This window comes from Ursus maritimus, unplaced genomic scaffold (assembly GCF_017311325.1).
Source record: "Ursus maritimus isolate PB19 unplaced genomic scaffold, ASM1731132v1 scaffold_8, whole genome shotgun sequence".
Classification (NCBI taxonomy): Eukaryota; Metazoa; Chordata; class Mammalia; order Carnivora; family Ursidae; genus Ursus; species Ursus maritimus.
Window position 1 is genome coordinate 44,761,384 of NW_024426996.1, and position 20,974 is coordinate 44,782,357.

At 34.5% G+C, this 20,974-nt stretch overlaps 1 protein-coding gene across 3 annotated transcripts in view; it reads left to right on the forward strand.

Annotated features, from left to right (window-relative positions):
* The window catches only part of GABRA4 (gamma-aminobutyric acid type A receptor subunit alpha4), a 59,974-nt gene extending 57,167 nt beyond the window's left edge, over window positions 1-2,807 (forward strand). For all 3 annotated transcript variants that reach the window (XM_008701443.2, XM_008701444.1, XM_008701445.1), the window contains one exon: window positions 2,274-2,807. In XM_008701443.2, the coding sequence (XP_008699665.1) occupies window positions 2,274-2,807 (534 nt within the window). The remainder of the gene's footprint in view (window positions 1-2,273) is intronic.
* The last annotated feature ends 18,167 nt before the right edge of the window (window positions 2,808-20,974 follow it).

Genomic DNA, 20,974 nt, shown 5'->3' on the forward strand with positions numbered 1-20,974 from the left:
TTTTTTTTTTTTTTTTTTAGCATATACTTCTCTGTTACTTTTTCCATGAATGCTAGCCACCTTGACTTCCCCCAGATTCTCTGTTCATGTCCTCAATTCAGGGAATCTGTTCTATTTCTCCTGGATTCTCCTTTCCTCTTCTACAGCATGGAAACTTTGTTTCTTCTCTTTTAAGGATTATGGTTCTATGTTGTCTAATGCTCAGTGTCTTCAAAAAACACTTGGTTCACATATTTTGTCCAGGTTTTTTTTTTTCTTGTCATTTCATACAGGAGAGTAAATTCAGTCCCTTTTACTCTATTTTCACCAGAAGTGGAAGCCTCTAATTCTTAGAATTAATTTTGGGAAAAATATGGATTTCTAAAGATTATGAGCAACCTAACTTCTGGTGGAAGAAGGCAGTATGCAAATATCAGATTATATTTGAAAACACATGTTTCTTTCCTGATTGTTTAATTGGTCTGCTATTCCTTTCTTCCCTTCTTTTCTTAGTATAGTCAGCATTTTGCTATGGTTTGACCTTCACTATATTTTACTTTTTGTTATATTTTTGATGGTATCATGTGTGTGGGTAAGCATCTTGTCAAGGATTGTGTAAGCTCTTTAAATGTGGATAGAACTTATTCTTCCTTATATTCTTCACTGTGTGTATGACATTTCAAAATTAATGTTAATCAGTTGACTATTATTCCATTCTGTAAAAAGAGACTCAAAATCTGAGGATTAATTGACATTTAAAATGTGCTTTGTAGAGGAAAAGTGCAGGGTAAATAATAGTATCTTTAGCTTTTATGTTGACGTCGACTTCAGTTTCAATTGTCTCCCCATGTGTTAGATTACTCTTTCTTATGAGTTCAACTGAACCTGCTTTGAAGAATACTCCAGACTGACATGCAGAATACTTTCCAAACCTCTCACATCTTACTTTGGCTTTATATTTTGTGAAGCTTTTATTCTTTCTCTATTTAGCAAATTTGAAGCACATATATTAGATATGGATTAAACACTTTCAACCTGCTTGATGGGTGTGGTTTTGAAAAAGGATTATATTTGTAGAATAAACTTTTCTCTGTAAAATGAGCTGTCAGTTAATGGTATATGATTTCATCTGTGATATTCCTGTAGGCTGGCTCCTTCTAATCACCCACTTGTGAGCTGGTCTTCTTCCTCTCCTTCTTCCTCTTCTCATTTACCATGTATTTCATAAAATGGTAAGAGGAGAGGGTATAGATGGCAATTATAATATACCCTTAATGTAGCTTACAATAAACATAATTAAGGAAGACATGTTTTTACAAAAAAAAATCATGGTATATTCTAGAGACAGACATGACTATTTCGGCAATCATTTGAGCATTGTTTTCCTTCATTAGCATGGACAGTCTATAGTTGGCTATCCAGTTATTTATCGTGCCTGTCAGAATATAAGGAGAATTAATTTTAATCTTTATCATGCATCTGTATTCAAGTATAGTCTTTTTCTACACATAAAATAATTTAATGGAAAATAGTGAGTTCCATTTTGATTTAAACACCCTTTCTTGGTAAATAGTTTGAATTCAGAAGTTATGCAATGGTATGGTGATGCTGTTTATATGTCTAATACAACATTCATTTAAAATTAATGCTCCTTTGTCTTTTTATTATTGTGGTGAAAACATAAAATGAATTAGGATTTACAGATTTTATAATAATGTGTATGATTGCCTATGTAAGATTATGAAAATAAATTTCAGGGATTTGGAAATTAAGCTTTTGGAGTTTCCTTTTCTTAAGAAATGTCATGCATATATGGATAGTCATTATTGTTATTCTGTGCACAAGAGTAAGTACAGATCTTTCTGTTTATAAAACAAGCATATGTAACACTCACTGAAGGGTATACATCCTAACACAGAATATCATTTACAGTAAAACGGAACAAAGAAGTTTTACAGCTATCATCATGAACTCCTAAAACAAAATCAATCATAAGTCTAGTTTATAGTCCTAAAAACCAAATCTTTCTATAGATTTAAATTCTGATTACTTATATTAGTGGACAATATTTTGAAATAGATTTTTGATTCAGAGTTTCAAAGACATTCTTTTGATTCAGAGTTTCAAAGACATTCAGGTATTTTTAAGTTTTTACGTCAAGCTGAGTGACTATAGCATATTGATAACAGCTTGTTTTATAGAAACAATGAACTTTACTTATATGATCCCTTTAAATTTTGTGTAAATCTACATAAAATGACATAATCAATGTAATTTTTAATATACCTTTTCAGAACACAAATGCCAATCTGAACATGAGAAAAAGAACAAATGCCTCGGTTCACTCTGAATCTGATGCTGGCAACAGAACTGAGGTGGGAAACCATTCGAGCAAATCTTCCGCAGTTATTCAAGGATGTTCTGAAGTCACATCGAAGTCTTACTTAGCTTCCAGTCCAAACCCATTCAGCCATGCAAATGCAGCGGAAACAATATCTGCCGCGAGAGCACCTCTAGCTGCTCCTCCTTCTACTCCTAGTAGACCTGGGTATGTGTCCCAACAGGCTTCCGTTGCATCTGCTTCTACCCGCCGTGTGTTTGGATCAAGACTGGAGCGAATTAAGACCACCGTTAATACCGTAGGGGCTTCTGGGAAGTCGTCAGCCGCTACTCCTCCCTCTGTCCCACCACCGTCTGGATCTGGCACAAGCAAAATAGACAAATATGCCCGCATTCTCTTTCCAGTAACATTCGGGGCATTTAACATGGTCTATTGGGTTGTTTATTTATCTAAGGACACGATGGAGAAATCGGAAAGTCTAATGTAATTTTGTTGCTAGAATAGTTTCCTAAAATATGATGAACTTAATGCAGAATGCCTTTTTAAATGTTTTTAAAGATAAACCATTGTTCTTTATTAAAATAAAAAGTCTATGTAATTTTTACATTTAAAAAATTCAAGCCAGTTATTGGGAGAGTTAATTCATTCCTCAGTGAAGAGTGAGCCATCTTTCATTGCAGAAAAATGATTTGAATAGAATCAATTCAGCATTCAAATTAGATGAATTGCAGACCATCCTGGAAAGTTGGGACAAGAGAAATAGGGCTATTAGAGATATGTGGTACCTATTTATGCATTGAAATTCGAAAACAGACTATGACATTTTTTAATATACACTATGAATATCAACCAACCACCCTAAATTTCCCAGTGGCACTGCCCTTAATCAGAATTATTTATCAGATATCCTATGAGGTGACCTTTGGAGATCCTTCTAGTATCTGCAAGAAAAGGACTTTATCCTTGTTAAATGAAACATTTTTGAAAGGAAATGGAACAAAACAAATACTGACCAATGAGTGAACCCTCTGCTGCATCAAAAACAAAAACAGAGATCAGGGGAGATGTGTCCCCTGTCTTATGTTGGCCAAACAGGACTTAACACTTGACTTGAAAATCTGTGCTTTGAGCCAAAGTTTAACTCATTGTATGAATTATTTTTGACAGTAGTTCATTCAGTTATGTATTCTTTAACATATACTTATTCAGAGCCTCCTGCATTCCAGGCACTATGCTAGACACTGTCTCTCTAGGAAAGCTCTTTCACCTTTACCTACGATATTACTTGAATAGTAGAACAGTCAGTGCATGCTACCGAACCTTAAACTAGCAGAGGACGTTGCATTCTTTAACAGGAGAAATCTATTTAGAGTCTGAGAGCATCTTGAAATTATTTGTTTCTCCTACATTATAGAGGGTAACACATTAGCACAGCTTCAGCAACTGACTTCAAAATATAGTGGAAATGTGTACAGATTGTTCTCTAAATAAGAAGCACTGTGTACCTAAGGGTAGAAATCTGGGCACTATAAGATCGTATAAATTATCTGTCTCGAATTTGATCAGAATAGTGGGATAGAATTTGATCAGAACCATAGAATCATCAGAATTAGGAATTCAACACAAGACCTTTTAGATACTTTTTCCAACACAGATCTCTATGGCTGGTGAAATGCTAATCTTCTGGAGAGTTTTTGTGTTGGTAGTTTCGTATTTCTGGGAAGTTTAGTGTTTCAGGGGAAGGCAGTTTTTGTACAGTTTCATAACAAAGGTGAGTATTTTAAAATGAAAAGAGCAGCAAAGGAATGGAGTAAGGAAGAAAAATCATAGCCAAGGGGTAGGATTCTGCTGACTCTGGTAAGCAATTTATCAGGATTTTCATGTACTAACTTTTCTTTTTCATTACATAGGCTTAACAACTTAATTGAAAATCTTGTAGCTGTCTTATGAGGCTAAATCTAGGTCTGTTTTTTTGTTGTGTTGCTTCCAGATTTTTCTTCTATATTTCTTTCTTTCTGGTCTGGGTTGTGTGAATGAATGTGTTCTGGATGTTTGGGGGAACATTTTGATAAAAATGGCCACCTTACAAGCAGAATGTCTCATTTTTTAGAAAAGAAATGATTTTAATTAATTGCCATTAGTTTTTCAGCTATTGCATTGCCTTGGAATGGTTGTATATGAGAACTGTGAAATGTACAAATGCCAAATATTAGTTGTGAGTCATATCTGAGAATTCCTCTTTGGCTATCACTTTGGGTATGTCCTAGAATCACTAACAATTTTAAGGCTGAAAGATGCTTTAGAAATCATCCAATCCAAGTCCTCACTTATAAATTGATGCCAGTAATATGAGGCCAAATAAAATTTGTATATATGTATATATTTAATAAAGAGTACTTGTACAAAAAAGCTTATCATAAATTATTTTACGACTATAAGTAGATATCTAGCCTTAAAGGCAGTGCTTGAAATTATTGTTGGAAGCTCTGATTATCTATTATTCCAATGAAATGACCTTATTTCTTTAGTGAGGAACATACTTCTTGCTTATCCATTGGCCTATTCTTCAGAAATATCTTATTGGCTTTCTTTTTTTTTTAAAGAAATTTTTCTCCTATAAATTTTATAAATTTTAAAGGGGTAAAAATTAATGATATTAGATTTGCAGTCCAGAGATCCAGGTGAACCCATAGTTTTCTTCTTTGTATATGAAGAAGATTTTAAAATAAATCAGGTGGCCAAATAAAGAGAAAGGGCAAAATTAACTAAGGATTCTTAATTGTTAATGTGAAGAATAAATTGACCAGACAGTTTAATCGCATAAAAAGGAATTATTTCATCTGCACATAATAATCATCAAATCAAGTCATGGCTACATTTTTTATTTTGGTCATCATTCCTATCTTACCACTAACTCAGAGCTATGTTAAACAAAGCACTTTTGTGAAGAACCAGTCACTTTTTACCATTAGCAAATTCTACAACAGTCATTAGGAGAGCTCAAAGTCTTGCCAATTTGTGAAGGAGAATTCTGGCTGAGAATGGTAATTCTGTATGTCTTATCTTTTAAAGATGAAATTCAGAACTGTCTTATTCAGTACCAGTATTTATATTGTAGCTTTCACCTCCAAGTTGGACCTTATACATAATTACTTCCAATTTACTCCAGGCATGACTTAAGTATAATAGTATATTTATATGATTAATATGCAGTTAAAATGACTTGCATTTGTTCATTTACAGAGTATTTGAATAGTGTTTTAAATTGGACCCCACAAATCTTGAATCAGAATTGGCAAAAAGCAGAGCCCCTCTCTTACCGATGGAAATGAATCACAGAGAGGCCGGTGACAAAGACAAAAGCAAGGGGCTGGAATTTATTTTGAAAGGTCATTTTTCGATCACTTCACCTCAATAGTGACCATGTTTCAAGCAATAAGTAAAAAAAAAAAAAAAAATTTGTTTGTGGTTTATTTTACCCGTGAACTGGTCCATTCTGCCTGACCTAGAAAAATATCCGCACTCCTCACTCTCGGTTTTCCAATGGTCCCCTCTTCTAGATTTGTGAATAACCTGCAGTGAAAAGCACCAGGTGGAGAAATGGATGACCTCATTTCAAGTTCTGACTCTATTGTGATTTTAAAGGAGTCACTTAACCTCGCTGGGCTTGATTCCTTATTTATAAGAGGATGGGAGGATTAAATATTATCTAAGCTTTCTTTTAATTTTGATATTTTCTTATTCTCATAGTAGACTAAATACAGGCATTTCTTAGAATATATATATATATATATATATATATATTCTCAAAACTTTGTGCCACTGATAGATGTTTATGGGGAAAAAAAATCTGATTTTAGTTTCACTACCTAATTACTTTAAGCTCATGACTTGACTCAAGCTAAGTTTCCCTCACCTTAAGAAAACCAAACCAAAACAAACAAACAAACAAACACCCACCTCCATTTAGATTAGGTATTTTCTACCCTGTGGAAGATTTTATTCTTTAAAGAATTTTGATATTTCTCTTTTCTGGGTATTTATTCATGCTTACTAACTGGGCTCCTGCTCCATTTTAGGTACTATGCTCATTTTTAGCTATACACAGAGAAATGAAACTGGTTCCTTTCCTTTTATGTGGTCCTAGCCTGGTAGTGATAATAGATGTGTAGACAAGTAACTATGGAGTATAATAAGTGCTTCAGCAGTATAGAGTAGAGCTAAGCCTGGGGTGATATGAGCGAACCCTCCCCTAAAGCACAAAAAATATAGAGGGGCGTCAAAAACCTTAATAATCAAGATAAATAATATTTTGAAAGAATATTTTTAAAAATCAAAATTCACACAAAAATCTATGATTAACAGAGTACCCAAATTTTAAATAAATATAGGCTCAGTATTAATATTTTTTTTTCTTTTGCATCAGGCTTTAATATCGTTCAGCCTGGGACTGATACAGAGGATGGAGAAGGATGCACATAATTTTATAACTTTATTTATAGGGAGGAAAAAAGAGTGATGGCAGGGAAGGCTTCACAGAGATGATTTTGAACTGAATTGTGTGGAATAATTTGGAGTTCTAGCCCCTCTGCTGACTTCTGCAAACAAACAAACAACAAGAGTACATTTTTACCACCTCCTGAAGCACGAAGAACTCTTACTACACAAACTTCCAAGTTGTAGGACAGAAGGTGAATTCAGGGAAGTGAAAAATGGTGATGTTGGAAAGACCTGCTGGAGCTGGATTAGAGAGTTTTGTGTCAATGACTAAAGAAATTGGATTTGATCCTGGACTAGTGGCAATTTATTGAAACTCTTGCAAGATAATAAGATGAAAATGAATGTGCTATGCTTCTGTTTTAGAGAGCTCACTTGATTGCTGTATGAGCTATGGAACAGAGGGCCATGAATCTGGAGATCATACAAGAATCGAGATGTCTCATTTTTCTTTTCTCTCTCAGTTAATCTTGGCATTTCATTTCTTTTTTTAAATCCCAATGACTTCATTGTCATTTGTGAAAATGATACATAATTGTTAAAAACAAAGATAGGCATTGCAGAAATTTAAAACAATCTCAAAATTCCACCCCCAAGAAAGTGTTAATATTTCATGAATATCAGGCCAGATACTTCTGTATGGATACATTTGTATAGAAGAGTAGAGTGAGTGGTTGATTAAAGGGCAGTTTTTTAAATTTAGGAGCCAAATATTTCGTATATGAAAGTTGTTAAATAACTGAAAAAAAAAAAACATTGACTCTACCTTTATGTAAATTTAAGATGAAAAATTCTAGGGTAAAACTGGAGAGATTGTTGAAATTTAGATAGTGTTGAATAAAACGAGATTCTGGGGACTTTGTGCATTTTTATTCCACATTTCAGCCTTTATTTCAGGAAAGCCTTTTTCCTATAGTGTGTCTAAATAAGTTTTCTTCTTAAGTGCTAATTATGTTCAATTTCTTTTGCCTCTGTAACTATTTATAATATTTCTTGTAATCACTTTTGTGTTTATAAATTTGTTGTCAACTTTTGTGAACCATAACCCAAGTGAGGTTTCAGTTGTGTTTATCCTAGTTTGTAACCTCTAATGTAATTTTGAACTTTATAATGGTTTTATTTTTTTCCATTGCTTTCTTGGTCTATGCCATTTCATTTTTTCATTTCTCTCTACTGTTTTTAGAATCTATTAAAGCATTATCTTTTCTTAGAGCTTCTCACTCTCCTATCAATGAGATCATGTCTGTAATTTGAGACTACAAATAACTCTTTATATAAACTTTTCCTCTGTTTCTTGAAAAAAATTCTTTTCCTCTGGTATGAACTTCATCTGCTTTTTCATTGTGTTTTTGCTTCCTCTGCCTGTGTTTCAGGCTGATTTCTTTCTATTAATCACTGAATGAAGCCAGCTATTTACTGAACTCTATGTGGGAAGTGGCGGGGAATGAATCAGAGCTGCCCACAGCAGCTATTTAAATTTCAGATTTCAAGCCCACCTCCCCAAATCTGTTTTAACTTCTGCCCAGGGACCATACTTTTCTCTATTTTTGACATTTGGTGTTCCACGTGGCTCACAGTGTAAAAAATCTCCCAGTTTTCCTTTCTTGGTGTTGTTAGCACTCTAGTGATTTTCTCCCCTTCCTCCTGTCTCCCACGTTCACGCTAGTCATCTGTTTTACCCAGTACGCTGTTTCACAACTATCAAATACAGTCTATCAGCAACTTTTTCCTTAGCCCCATATTCCACCATTTGGGGCTATGTAATGAAATTCTGTAAAGACAGATTTTGTTTTTCTCTTGCCTGTCCATTTTCCATCTCATGGTGGCTTCGCACAGTCTTTGAAGAATGTCTCAGGACCATGACACTGAGTGAAATCTAGATCCTATCCAAAATGCTCTCCAGTGATCGTCCTTTCTTCCATTAGTGCAAAATGTGTCCCTGTTTGAAACCTATTTATCACCGTTTGTTGTAAATTACTTATAATTACAGATGTGGTTTCATTTTGTTCTTTTTTTTTCAATTTTTCATTATTTATGTTATTTTTGGAAGGATTTCATAGGAGAACAGTGAGTTGTAAATGCCTTTATTTCACCATCTTCAAGTGAATCACCATCTATCATTTGTATTTCTGTTAGGCCAGGGGTTGACCAGAGTATCTTTTGCTGATATTTTTGCTGACAACCAGAGCTCTGTGGTTTTTCCCTTTTGTATATCAGGTGTTACTGCGATCAGGTAAGAGACCTGGATTAAATCTGTAATAACACAGTTGATAGAAGACACTTCCCTTTAAGGGGAGGAAAAGAAATGATAATAGTAGGAAATAAATATTATTGCAATTAACCTTTGACTGGCATATCTTTTTTCACTCTTGTATTTGTGAACGGTATGCTGTATTCCGTCCTTGCCGATGTCTGCCCATATAGTGGAGCATGTTAGTTGTCATTTTCCTGATTATGTATACCGTTTCCTACTTCAAATATACAATAGATCAGAACCTTCATTTTTCTAGATATGCAAAATTATTGTTGGTTGATGAAGTAGGGTTTTATAATTATAAGTGAGTTTTACTGGAAAATGAATCAAAATCCAGTTTTCGGGTGAGGCCATACTTCATGCTATAAGACATTGAATTGCTGTAGTAAATAGGAGGTTAAAGTTTCCATTGGTTTATCCTTTAATGAGGAAAACTCCCTAAAAATTTTATGCTAGAAATATTGAGAATTGAAGAAGGAATAAAGTATTCCATTTGGTTTTTCAATTGTAGTGTTGCACAAACTGAGGAATAAAAACTTATCTGCCTGCTCTTTGGATAATTTTAAATTGTTTGTTTAATTGCACAATTAAAAATCATCCTCGTTATGGGAGTAAAGAAAAATAATAATGCATATTTCATCATATCATGAAAAATAAATTTGTTATCCCATGAGCTTTATTATTTTTGCTCAATCAGAATAGCAAATAATAAGTCATGTTATTTTAAACAGTATAAAATTTGGATGAGATACAGGTGTTTTCATTTCATGGGAAGACAGTTTTCTTACAAAGTACACACTTCCTGAGCTTATAGAAATCACATTGACCCCTTGAAACTGATGATTTTATTTTATGTAAGATTATCACCACAATACATTATAGTAAAGAACACATAGTCATTATGATTTTATTTTTGCAAATTTGTTTTTTCATTTTATTTATTTTTCCATCATGATAAGTATACCCTTCAATCCCCATTTTTGGGGGGATTTGTTTTAAAACGATGAAAACAGTTGTTTAGTATTTTAAAATAATGCATCAGGAAATTAATGCCCTTTAAGCAAACGTCTCTTGCTTTTCAAAGCTAAACTTATTATTCATGGTAATAAACTTCCTTTGCTTCTTAAAAAAATTTATATATGAGCATAACATTCTGGAGTAATTCAGATTTCAATTTTTCACTAGTGGATGAGTATTTAAAATGAAGAGGATTTAAATTTCAATAAAATTTGATCACAGATACTTATAATTTAAGATAAATGTGTTGGAGCTAAACTCTGGGATCATTAAAATACAAACATTGTATCTAATGCATTTTTTTCTATTTAAATTTAAAACAGTAAACATAAATATCTTTGGATTTTTTTTGGTTTAAGAATTTTTTTCTGTTTATAAATATACTTTAAATTGGTCATAGGATTGTTTTGGACATGATATTTCACTTATTTTTTTTAATATTTATTTTTTTGAGGGGGGTGCAAAGGGAAAGGGAGAGAGGGAATTTCAAGCAGATGCCTCACTGAGCACGAAGCAGCACACAGGGCTCAATCTTACGGCCCTGAGATCATGACCCAAGCCAAAACCCAGCCAGAGGCTTAGCCAACTGAGCCACCCAGGTGCCCCTGATATTTCACTTTGGAAGCCTTGCCTCATTCATGAGTATTCCTAGTTTTCACTTACCTCTAGTTCCCTGCATGACCATCATCTAGACTGTAGTTCTGCCAAGTTTTCAGGGTCAGAAAATTCTTTGTGGGTGATATGGATGAAGAAGAAAAGTGATAAGACCCATTGTATTTGATGTGGTACAATGAGAACCTTACATATGTGATTTTGATTGATCAGAGAGGTATCAAATGTATATATATATATATGTCTTTGTTTTTATTCAGATGCATCAAAATGAATAAAGTAGAGCAATCTGTAACTTAATTCTAACTTGTGAGGCCAAAGTAAATGTCTGAGAAGCTGAATGAGGTTAACTTATAAAAATATGTGAGCTTATGCTTTTCATCTCCAGCTCAGCATAGTAGCTGTATTTATTTCATTGAGATGAAGTGCTTTGACCACTCTGACGCATTTATTTAAAGTTTTGTTTTTGTTTTTACATTTTATAATGTATCATGAAACATTTTGAATGTAACCCTCCTTGTTCTGAAACAACTGTTTTCTGAAGAAAAATTCAGGGTTTTGAAAATAAAATGTACCTAAGAGAAAAAAATTGACCACAGATTTTCCACCACACACACACAGACACACACATTCCTGTATGAGTACATACTAATAAAATACATGAGTACACGCAGTATTCTTTTTTTTTGTTGTTCACTTTTATGACATGTTAATTAAGTCCCTTCCATATTTAATCGTATTTGTGCATGGATGGACTGAATGTTTGTCTCCCCAACATGCATATGTTGAAACCCTACCCCCATATCATGGTATGAGGAAATAGGGCCTTTGGGAGGTAATTCGGATGAGATGAGGTCATGAGGGTGGAGCCCTCATGAATAGGACTAATGCCCTTCTAAGAGTCAGTAGAGCTTGCTTCCTCTCTCTGCTCTCTGCCAAGTGAAGATACACTGAGAAGTGGACAGTCTGCAGCCTGGGAGAACCTGACCACTGTGGAACCCCGATCTTGGGCTTCCAGCCTCCAGAACTGTGATAAATACATTTCTGTTGTTTAAACCACCTAGGTTATGAGATTCAGTTATAGCAGACTAAACTAAAGGCAATTCCTTACTCCTTTGCAAACATTTCTATTAAAATTTTAATACTCAAAGTGTATAGCACCTTTGTTGTGTAGTGATTTCTGCTATGTTTTTCTTTTTTTAAATTTCTATAGGTCTCACTAATCACCGTGTTTCCAACTGAACTGAATAATAGGTAGAAAGTACCTGCCTTTTATTTTCGGTATTGATAATAGAGAATGTAGAATGATGTGGAAGAAAGAGGAAGTCAAGATCAAACAAAACCATTCTCAAACACAAGTATCAGTAGAGCAGTAGGAAAAATAAGGTAATGGAATACGTAGAGATATTATGACTTTTCAAGCTGGATTATTTCAATTGTTTATATTATGTTAATTTCATTTGTTTTAATCATTGGTGAGTCATTTCTGCATGGCTCATTTTTGAAGTAGAATAGTTAAAAGTTAATTTTCTTTCCGACTAATTGGAAGCCAGCGATCACTGCTGGCCGCTTGGTTATGAAAAACACTGAGGTGGTTCAATAATCATGAACTTGTTTACAAGGTTACCTAACCTATATTATTATCGTCTGTGCATTCTGAAAATTAATTTCTCTCACAAGAAAAAATGCGTGAAAGTCTTACCATTATATTCGACTATGTTTTCTTAAAGTCAAATATACATCCATCATGTGAGTACTTAAAGGGTATCCCTCTCTTATTATTCTGGAAAACGTAAAATAATGTCATCTATTTAACATTGGTTTGGATAATGTTCTCATTTGAAAACTCTTCAGGGTAACATTCATCAGCTTGGTATTCTAGGCAAATGGATTCATGTATCTGTATCATTAGTGTTAAGATAAATGCTAATGAGTGGCATCATTTATTAAGGAAGGACCATATGTCTGCTGTGGAATAATATTATTGTCAAGATGCCTCATGTGCATTTATCATTTGAAAACTAAACAGACTGATACATGTGTACGTTTAACAGAGGAAGATATCTTAATTGGCACATTACTCCAACATTCTGATTCATTTCTATTTCTCCTTTGGTTTAAGTGGCCTGCATTTGCCTACCAGTCCTTAGTGTAAACATAATGTAGTATGGTATCAAAACTCCTTCCCTCACAGTTTATGGTCTCCTTACATGGAGGGAACACAAATCCCTTTCTCTCCAGTCTGAAAAATGGAAAAGGTAAAGGCACTATTCTTTTTTTGTGTATATATTTTTTTATTTCTGTATATTTTCTAACCAATACATCATATAATATATAATACTCTTCCCTAAATGAGAACAATATTTTTTTCACTCATAAGTAAGACTAGGTCTAATGTTTCCTTTAGCAGAAAAGCAAATATGAGGTAAAAAGCTATTACTCTTTATTTTGGAAAAGGTTGCATTGTGAATAGAATAATACCTCTGGCCACTCTAAGAATAAACCATACATAGAATTGAAAATGCCCTGTAGAGATTGTGCTAACTGAATTATTCAAATACATCCCTCAAAGAGCAGATCTAAAATGCTGGCATTCTTCATAAAGGTTGAGTGATATGTAATTCATTTTCCATTACACAATTACTCCTTGCATTTCTGCTCAAGTGGTGGCCTTATTTCCAGCTCCTTGGTCTCATCTCTCCAGCCCCACCCATTCTACACGCTGATGTCAGAATATTTCTGTGCATTTCACACTTGCCTTAGTGTCTCTATTGGCTCTCCATCACTTTTGGGATAAAAAAGGAATTCCTTACTATGACATTAAGGGCCTAACACAACCCACCTCTAATGTCACCTTCATCCTCTCCTTCCATCTGTTTTATGATCTAGCCACCCAGGACTACATGAAATTCTCTGAACACTCTCTGAAATTCTCTCTGTGCTTTTTCAAGCTAAATCCTTTGCCTCACTTGCCTTTTTCCTGTTCTTGTCTTGTTGACAACTTCCTATAAGTCACAGCCCTAATATTTCTACTAACTGAGGCCATCTCTGATTCTCCTTAGCAGAATTAATCCATGGCAATTTCCCATTTCTCCTACTACTCTTCTGTAGTAACTTTCATATGAAATTATGGCATCAGATCTATTTTTTATTTGTAAAATAAATAAAAATATTTATTGAATATATTTGGGCAAAAAAATGAATAGACTACCCTCTTTGATCAAAAGTTCACAGTTTTGGGATGCCTGGTGTCTCAGTCAGTTAAGCATTTGCCTTCAGCTCAAGTCATGACCTCAGGGTCCTGGGATTGAGTCCCAAGTTGGGCTCCTTGCTCAGTGGGGAGCCTGCTTCTCCCTCTGCCTGCTGCTCCCCCTGCTTGTGCTCTCTTTCTCTGACAAATAAATAAATAAATCTTAAAAAAATGTTCACAACTTTATAAGTTTAAGAAGATTAAAATAAATAAGCCCATTGTCTGATGACAAACTGAGGTTCCTAACATAGTGCTTGTCAATTTGTAGGTTTCTTTTGTTTTATTTTTTATTTACTTATTTATTTTTTAGAGTGGGGAGGAGGATGGGGCAAAAGGAGAGGGAGAGAGAGAATTTTTTTTTTTTTTAAGATTTTATTTATTTACTTGACAGAGAGAGAGATAGCCAGCGAGAGAGGGAACACAAGCAGGTGGAGTGTGAGAGAAAGAAGCAGGCTCCCAGTGGAGGAGCCTGATGTGGGGCTCGATCCCAGGACTCTGGGATCACGCCCTGAGCCGAAGGCAGACGCTTAATGACTGAGCCACCCAGGCGCCCCGAGAGAGAATCTTAAGCTGGCTCTATGCCCAGCACAAGGCTTGATGCAGGGCTTGAACTCAAGAACCTGAGATCAAACATAGGTTTAGTTTATTGGGTAATTTGAATTTGGTTGAGTGCCAAAGAGGACAGTATGCCAACAATAGCCTTCAATTTATTTTTGCATTTGGTAAAATAATATTTAATTATTTAAAAGATGTAGGCAAAACAAATAACTTTGTACAATTCCAATTTAAGATTATGTACTATGGCCAAAAAACCATTTTTAATGCTTTCAACTGAAGGTATTATTGTGGCTCTATAATCATAATTCTGACATTTACTTGATAGAAATTGGAGGGGGATTCAGATGTATACATTTCAAAATTGTTGTAAGATTGTGTGTATTTTTTTAAATAATAAATATAAGTTTACAGTTCTTGATTGTGTTTTCCTCACATACCCCTTGGTAAAACAATATAGAAAATAAAAAGTTTTGGCTTCACATTATAACATGGTTGAAAACTCCTCTTTATACCCCTGAGAAATTTTGTCATTTAAGTGCTCAAATAAATTTGTCATTCTTTGACAATAATCATGCTTTGAATTACAAAACATGACTTATTCAGACCATATAAATTATTTTGAAATAAATGTTCAGATAAGTAATTGTAGGATAGAATTGATTCCACTAGTTTCAGAATTGACATTACATTGTTGTTCTATGAAAATCTTATTTTAGTAATAGTATAGTAGTGCATTGCTAATGGCATGCTACCATGTACCAAACTCCCTCCTATAGCGACAGTAGGAAGAAAATATGGTATCAAGGGAGTAAAACCATGAGAAAAAAATGAAACAATGGTAAAAAGTATTTTGAACAAAATTCCACAATGGTTTTTAAAGTTAGCAAGGAGTACAATGAAATGAAATACTTGACAAAGCAGGGATGCCATTCCACTATTTCTAGATCAATTTTCAAATTTGTACAACTCAAAGTTAAACTTGGGACACAGAAAGTAAGTTTAGGTAATGGAGAGAACAGAATGATGAGTCTTTTTTAATTAATACACTGTCACATATTTAAGCTTGTTGCTGTTCTTATTTCTGAATTGTTTGCCCAGAACCGTAGATACTTAGTATAATTCTACTGTGCACATAAATTGCTGTTGCTGTTCCAACCAGCCCTATTGAGGGTTGTTGGTTTTGTAGATATAAATACAAAACTAAAGCCATTTCTCTTACCTGATGCCCGATTGGCTAGAAATGACTTCCTTTGAATACAAATTGATCTTTATATTATTATGTAAGAATAATTTAAAGACAGAAAAGAAGCTTGTGGAAGTAAAAATAGAGAAAGGGCAGAAATGCTCTGAAGATATAAAGCTTATAAAAGCAAAATTAATACTTTCAATTTTGTATGTCTTGTATTAACATGTCTTCTCTTCGGGAATTCTTAACTATTCCTGGCAATAAACACTTCAGAAATAGATTACGTGTAATCTAGTATTTTATTTTACCTTTTAATATTTCCATGTTGCTCTTAAAACTACGTGATTTATGCTGGTAATACTGTATGGATAGGAGATTATATACAAATTGAATCTTATTTAAGAGTTAATATTTTTCTCTTTTGAGGGAGGAAATATATCTGATATGCTGCTTAACAAACTTCCTCAAATTTTGGTGTCTTAAAACAAAAATTTATTTATCTGTTTGTTTGTGTCATTGTTTTGTTGGCTCATCGGAGCGGCTCTCCCTTGGAGTCTCCTACACAGTTGCAGTGAAATAGCAGGGAAGGATGGAGTCACAGGAATGTGTTTTCACTCAGTGATGCCTGGACTGAGAAGTCCGCAATCATGGTGGCTACTTGAGGATTTCTTTCTCTACATGGCTGTCCTGGGATTTCTCAGCGCATGAAGTCTCATAGATCAGATTTCTTACAGGGCAGCTGGCTTTCCCCAGAGCAAGCATTTCAAGATATAGGAAGTGGAAATAGAAAGTCTTTTAATGCCCATCTTACAAATTGGCGCAAATATGGCACTTGTGCCAAATTCTATAGATCAGAGTAGTTGCAGAGTCCTCTCAGATTCAAGTAGAGGTAACACGGACTTTACCTCTCAATAGGAGGAATGTCAAAGAATTCTAACCATCTTTAATCTGCACTTGTATTAACATTACTAGTGGCCCTATTAAGTAAATATCAACATTTCATGCCTTCTTAGTAGTTGAAAACCTCAGTGGAATTTAGCTGAATCGGCCCTAGATTATCCACACTGAGATATTTAAAAAAAAAAAAAAGGTCTTTGCATAATTTGCTTTATAATCAATACAGAGTTTCAGTTTATGAAAAATAGTTCAAGCATTTATTCCCTTTCACCTGTTATTTGGTGTGCTGTTGTGTGCACTGTCACTACTTAGTAGTCAAACACCAATCCAGAGGAGAGGATGCAGGAGAAGAATCGTTTATCTTTCAATAAAATCTATAGAGAATACATATCTCTACATTTATAACACATGAAACAAGACTCTGAGAGAACTGGGTCACATATGTGTCTGTCAGCAGAGTGTAAAAATTAGAGGTTACTCAGGTTCCAGGGTAAAGAATTAACAGAGTAGACCAGTTTCTTCCTAAACCTTACGTAAAAATAGAACACAAGTAATGAGACTCTGAGTTTTGGGATTGTGACAATGAAGATATCATATCCTTCTGCTAATATTACAGCATCCCATTTACTGTCCCTTCGTTTAGCTAATTTACTCCAGGCCTGATAGCTGGCAATTTAGCCAATTAAATGGAAATTGAAACAAGGAAAATTTTAATTTTGGGGGTGCAATTTCACAAATTTAGACAGTGGATATAAATAAGAAGTTCTTAGAAATAAATGGAGATGTTAGTTCTGTCAAATAACCTGAAAACCATTATTTTAAAAAGGAAACAAAACCAAAAATTTGCCAGGAAGCATAAAGTAGAGCCTCTCAAAAAATCATGAAGATGGTCAAGTTGTAGGGCTGTTGTAGGCTGGTATCACAGATTAAATATGTTGTATAAGTGTTAATATAGCTAGATAATTATTTTAGGCTTGAACCATTTCTTGATCAGGGCATATAATTTTATGAAATTTTATCCTAAATTCCATTGGTTGTTCTATTTTTACCCTATTGAAATCATAGGGTTACAGTATGGTGGTCAGCATCTAAAAGCAATAAAAAATCAACCTCCAAGTAGATAAATTAATTTAGACACTATGAAGTATATTCATATAACACAAACACTTTTTTAAAAAAGATTTTATTTATTTATTTGAAAGAGAGAGTGAGAGAGAGAGACAGAGATCACAAGCAGGGAGAAAGAGGGAAAAACAGACTCCCCACTGAGCAGGGAGCCCGACGTGGGACTTGATTCCAGGACTCTGAGATCATGATCTGAGCCAAAAGCAGACACTAACTGACTAAGCCACCAAGGCGCCCCATAATACAAACAGTTCTTAATGCCTTTTCCTTCTATGTTCTGTCCACTTCCCCATATTCCACTGTTACTTCCATATGCCTGTTTCCAAAAGTCTCCATAAATGCCTCCCTGAACCCTATACCATGTACCTCTCATCTTTTTTACCGTTACCCCTCTCAAGTTTAATTTTTTATCATATTCCATTATGAAGAAAAGAATCAATCTGGCAATTCAAAAAATTTTATGCTGATAAAATTCAGATTTTGAGGATTTTGCAGATTATAGTTATTGAAAAAAAAAGCCTGCAACACAGAAAGACATTTAGATTTACCCCTACAAAATCAAGGAATAACCTTAAAAAATTTAATTGGATTTTAGATGATGTATAATATAAGACTTAACCTTGAAATTCTTCAATTATACCTTGGACTATTTTAACCCATATGAAAAATATTTTGATGCATCTCCCATTATAATTGAATAAATTTACTTTTTTGGAGAAATAAAATTAAATTTAAAAGGCTTTCTAATTTGCATCATCTAAATTTGACAAAACCTTCAAAAGAATCATAAATAACAGAAAACTTATTTGATGAAGCTTATGTCAAATATTTGCTGAAGACTGATGTTCTGAATGGAGGTAAAAAAGACAGTACTTGTGAAAATATTTGGGTTGAAAAATTTATACTTCAATATGAAAAAATAGAAGTGATATTTTCTGTTTAGTGTAATTTCTTAGCTAATTTTCTTAATATAAAATAGGATCTACAGAGAAGAGCAAATTGAAGGTGTCAGAATTTCCCATATATCAAACATAAAATACATATTTGAAAAAACAATTAAGAAGTTAAAAACAACAATAATGCCATATTAAAATGTAAGTCTTCAGAAAAATTTTAGTGACTCAGTATTGTAGACAATTAAGGCTGAAACAAATTAAAATACATTAATACGTGCCAAGAATTATCATTCCGTTATTTTTAGTGTTCATATTATCAATATAAAGACATTTTTAAAGTTTTTGCTTGAATGTAGTTTTACATTTTTAGAAGTAATCTCATTTTACGAAATGAATTTTGAATTGTACTCTTTATAAGTCCACCAACATAAAATTTATAATTTTAATTAATTTTATTTTCTCCATTTATTTTCAAGTGGCCTAATTTGGATAATATATTATACGGTTACCATATAATAAATTGTCCACACATATGGTTGGTATGTTTAGGAGAGGTGAGGTACACTACAACAGAGTTGCAGCTCACTTTGCGGTTACAGGCAACTCAAAGTACCCCTGTGACCAACTGGGATGAAGACGTAACTGAAAGAGCCAGTGAGCTTGCCAAAAGATTGCTGTGACATGAAAGTTAAAGATCTCTACGTGAGAGATTGCACTGCACTGAGGAGCGGGAACACTGAACTCCCAAAGGCACTTCCTCCACTATGGAGGGACATGTATTAGAACAAGACGCCTGACGATTCTCTCTTCTTCCTGCCATGGTGGCAATCAGTGATCTGATTGGTCGATTTGGAAAGCGAGCTCTCTTCGCGACCCGCCCCTTCCTTTTCTCTTAGGGAGGAGCTGCCCAGAGGAAGTGCCCACCTAGCTCCGCCCCTCGGGGCTGTTAAGTTGACGAGTACGTCTTTTCGTCTGTGCTGTCTTCCGTTGGGTGCCGTTCCTGGCGTCGTCGGTAAGTCTAATGCTGGGGTTCAGAGTCAGGAAACCTGCAATATATAAGCCACGGTCTTCAGTATATTCTTTAGCAGTTATAAAGGAATATTTTGGTTTCCCTGCTGCTTTGCTCTTAGTTGTCTCAGGGTAAAAGAGAGACGTTACGAGTAGGACTCTCCTCACACCCCAACATCCAGGATATAGAGCGGTAGCAAAGAGAACATGAAAAAGAGCAATTCTATGTTGTGGAGTGCGGAGAAAGCTTCGGGCATGCTTCTCGCATGGCTAAAGTGGGAGGTGTTAAACTTTGATAATACCGGTCAAGGCACTAACCACATGTTTTCGGTGGTAGTGGTTTGCCGCAGCTTGTGGCAGTTTTATCACGGGAGGGCGGCTGGTTTTATAAAAGTAAATACCCACTTGTATGGAGGCAAGTTTGCATCCTTTTCAGCAGTAAGCAAAGGCAGGCAACCTTTGGGGGACTCAGCAATCAAAATCTGACTAGGAGTGCTGAGGCATCCTTACTAAAGCATCCTAGTCAAACAGTTGCTACTGCTTGACGTTAAATTCTGAATACATTTATTTTTTCTAAGTCGTCTTGTCTGAGACAAAGTTTTGGTTATAAAGCAAGTCTTTTCATGTACCAAGCTTTTTTAGGTTTCAGTGTTTCTATTATATCCAGCCGTGCCTGCTGTAAATATTTAGTGCCAGGCCTAGGCTGGTGGCATAGAAAGTCTTCTCAGGTTCTGATCCACTCTTATGTTGTTTTGACTGCCCTTCAGAGTCAAGGGGAAGGAATGTTGGACAAATCTAGGGGTCATGTGATTTGTCTGTAGGTTTAAAAGTTGCTTTTGATTTCAGGTGGCTCTGAATTTGATAATTCCATATGGTCTGATTGTGACTTTGAATTGCTGAGATTCAAACTCATGGTAGCAGGTGGATGGATATCAAATTAAAGAAGAATTGGGGCCCTTTCCATAAAGAATGTATACCTTCTCCTTAAATTGAGGATGAAAAACAACTTAATAAAATATTGCAAAAACAGTGGCTTAGAAAGCAAACAAACAAACAAAAAAAGGCTTGTTCTTGGAATGCTCTGGCTCTAATAATTGATCTTGCTTTGGAGTTTAAGGTGTTAGGGTACTTGTGCTTCAGGTTAATATAGAGTTGTGGAAGAATGGAAACGAAAGGAAAAATTTGCTGGAGGAAAATAAAACTTTTAGAAAAAAACTAGAGAAACTAGGGGATGAACTTGACAAAGGTCTTGAAAGAAAATAATTTGAAGTTCAAGTAGACATTTGTGAGAGAGAAATGGAGATTCAAAGGGATCTAAATTCTCTTCAACAGAGTATTGGAAAAGAGAGAGGTG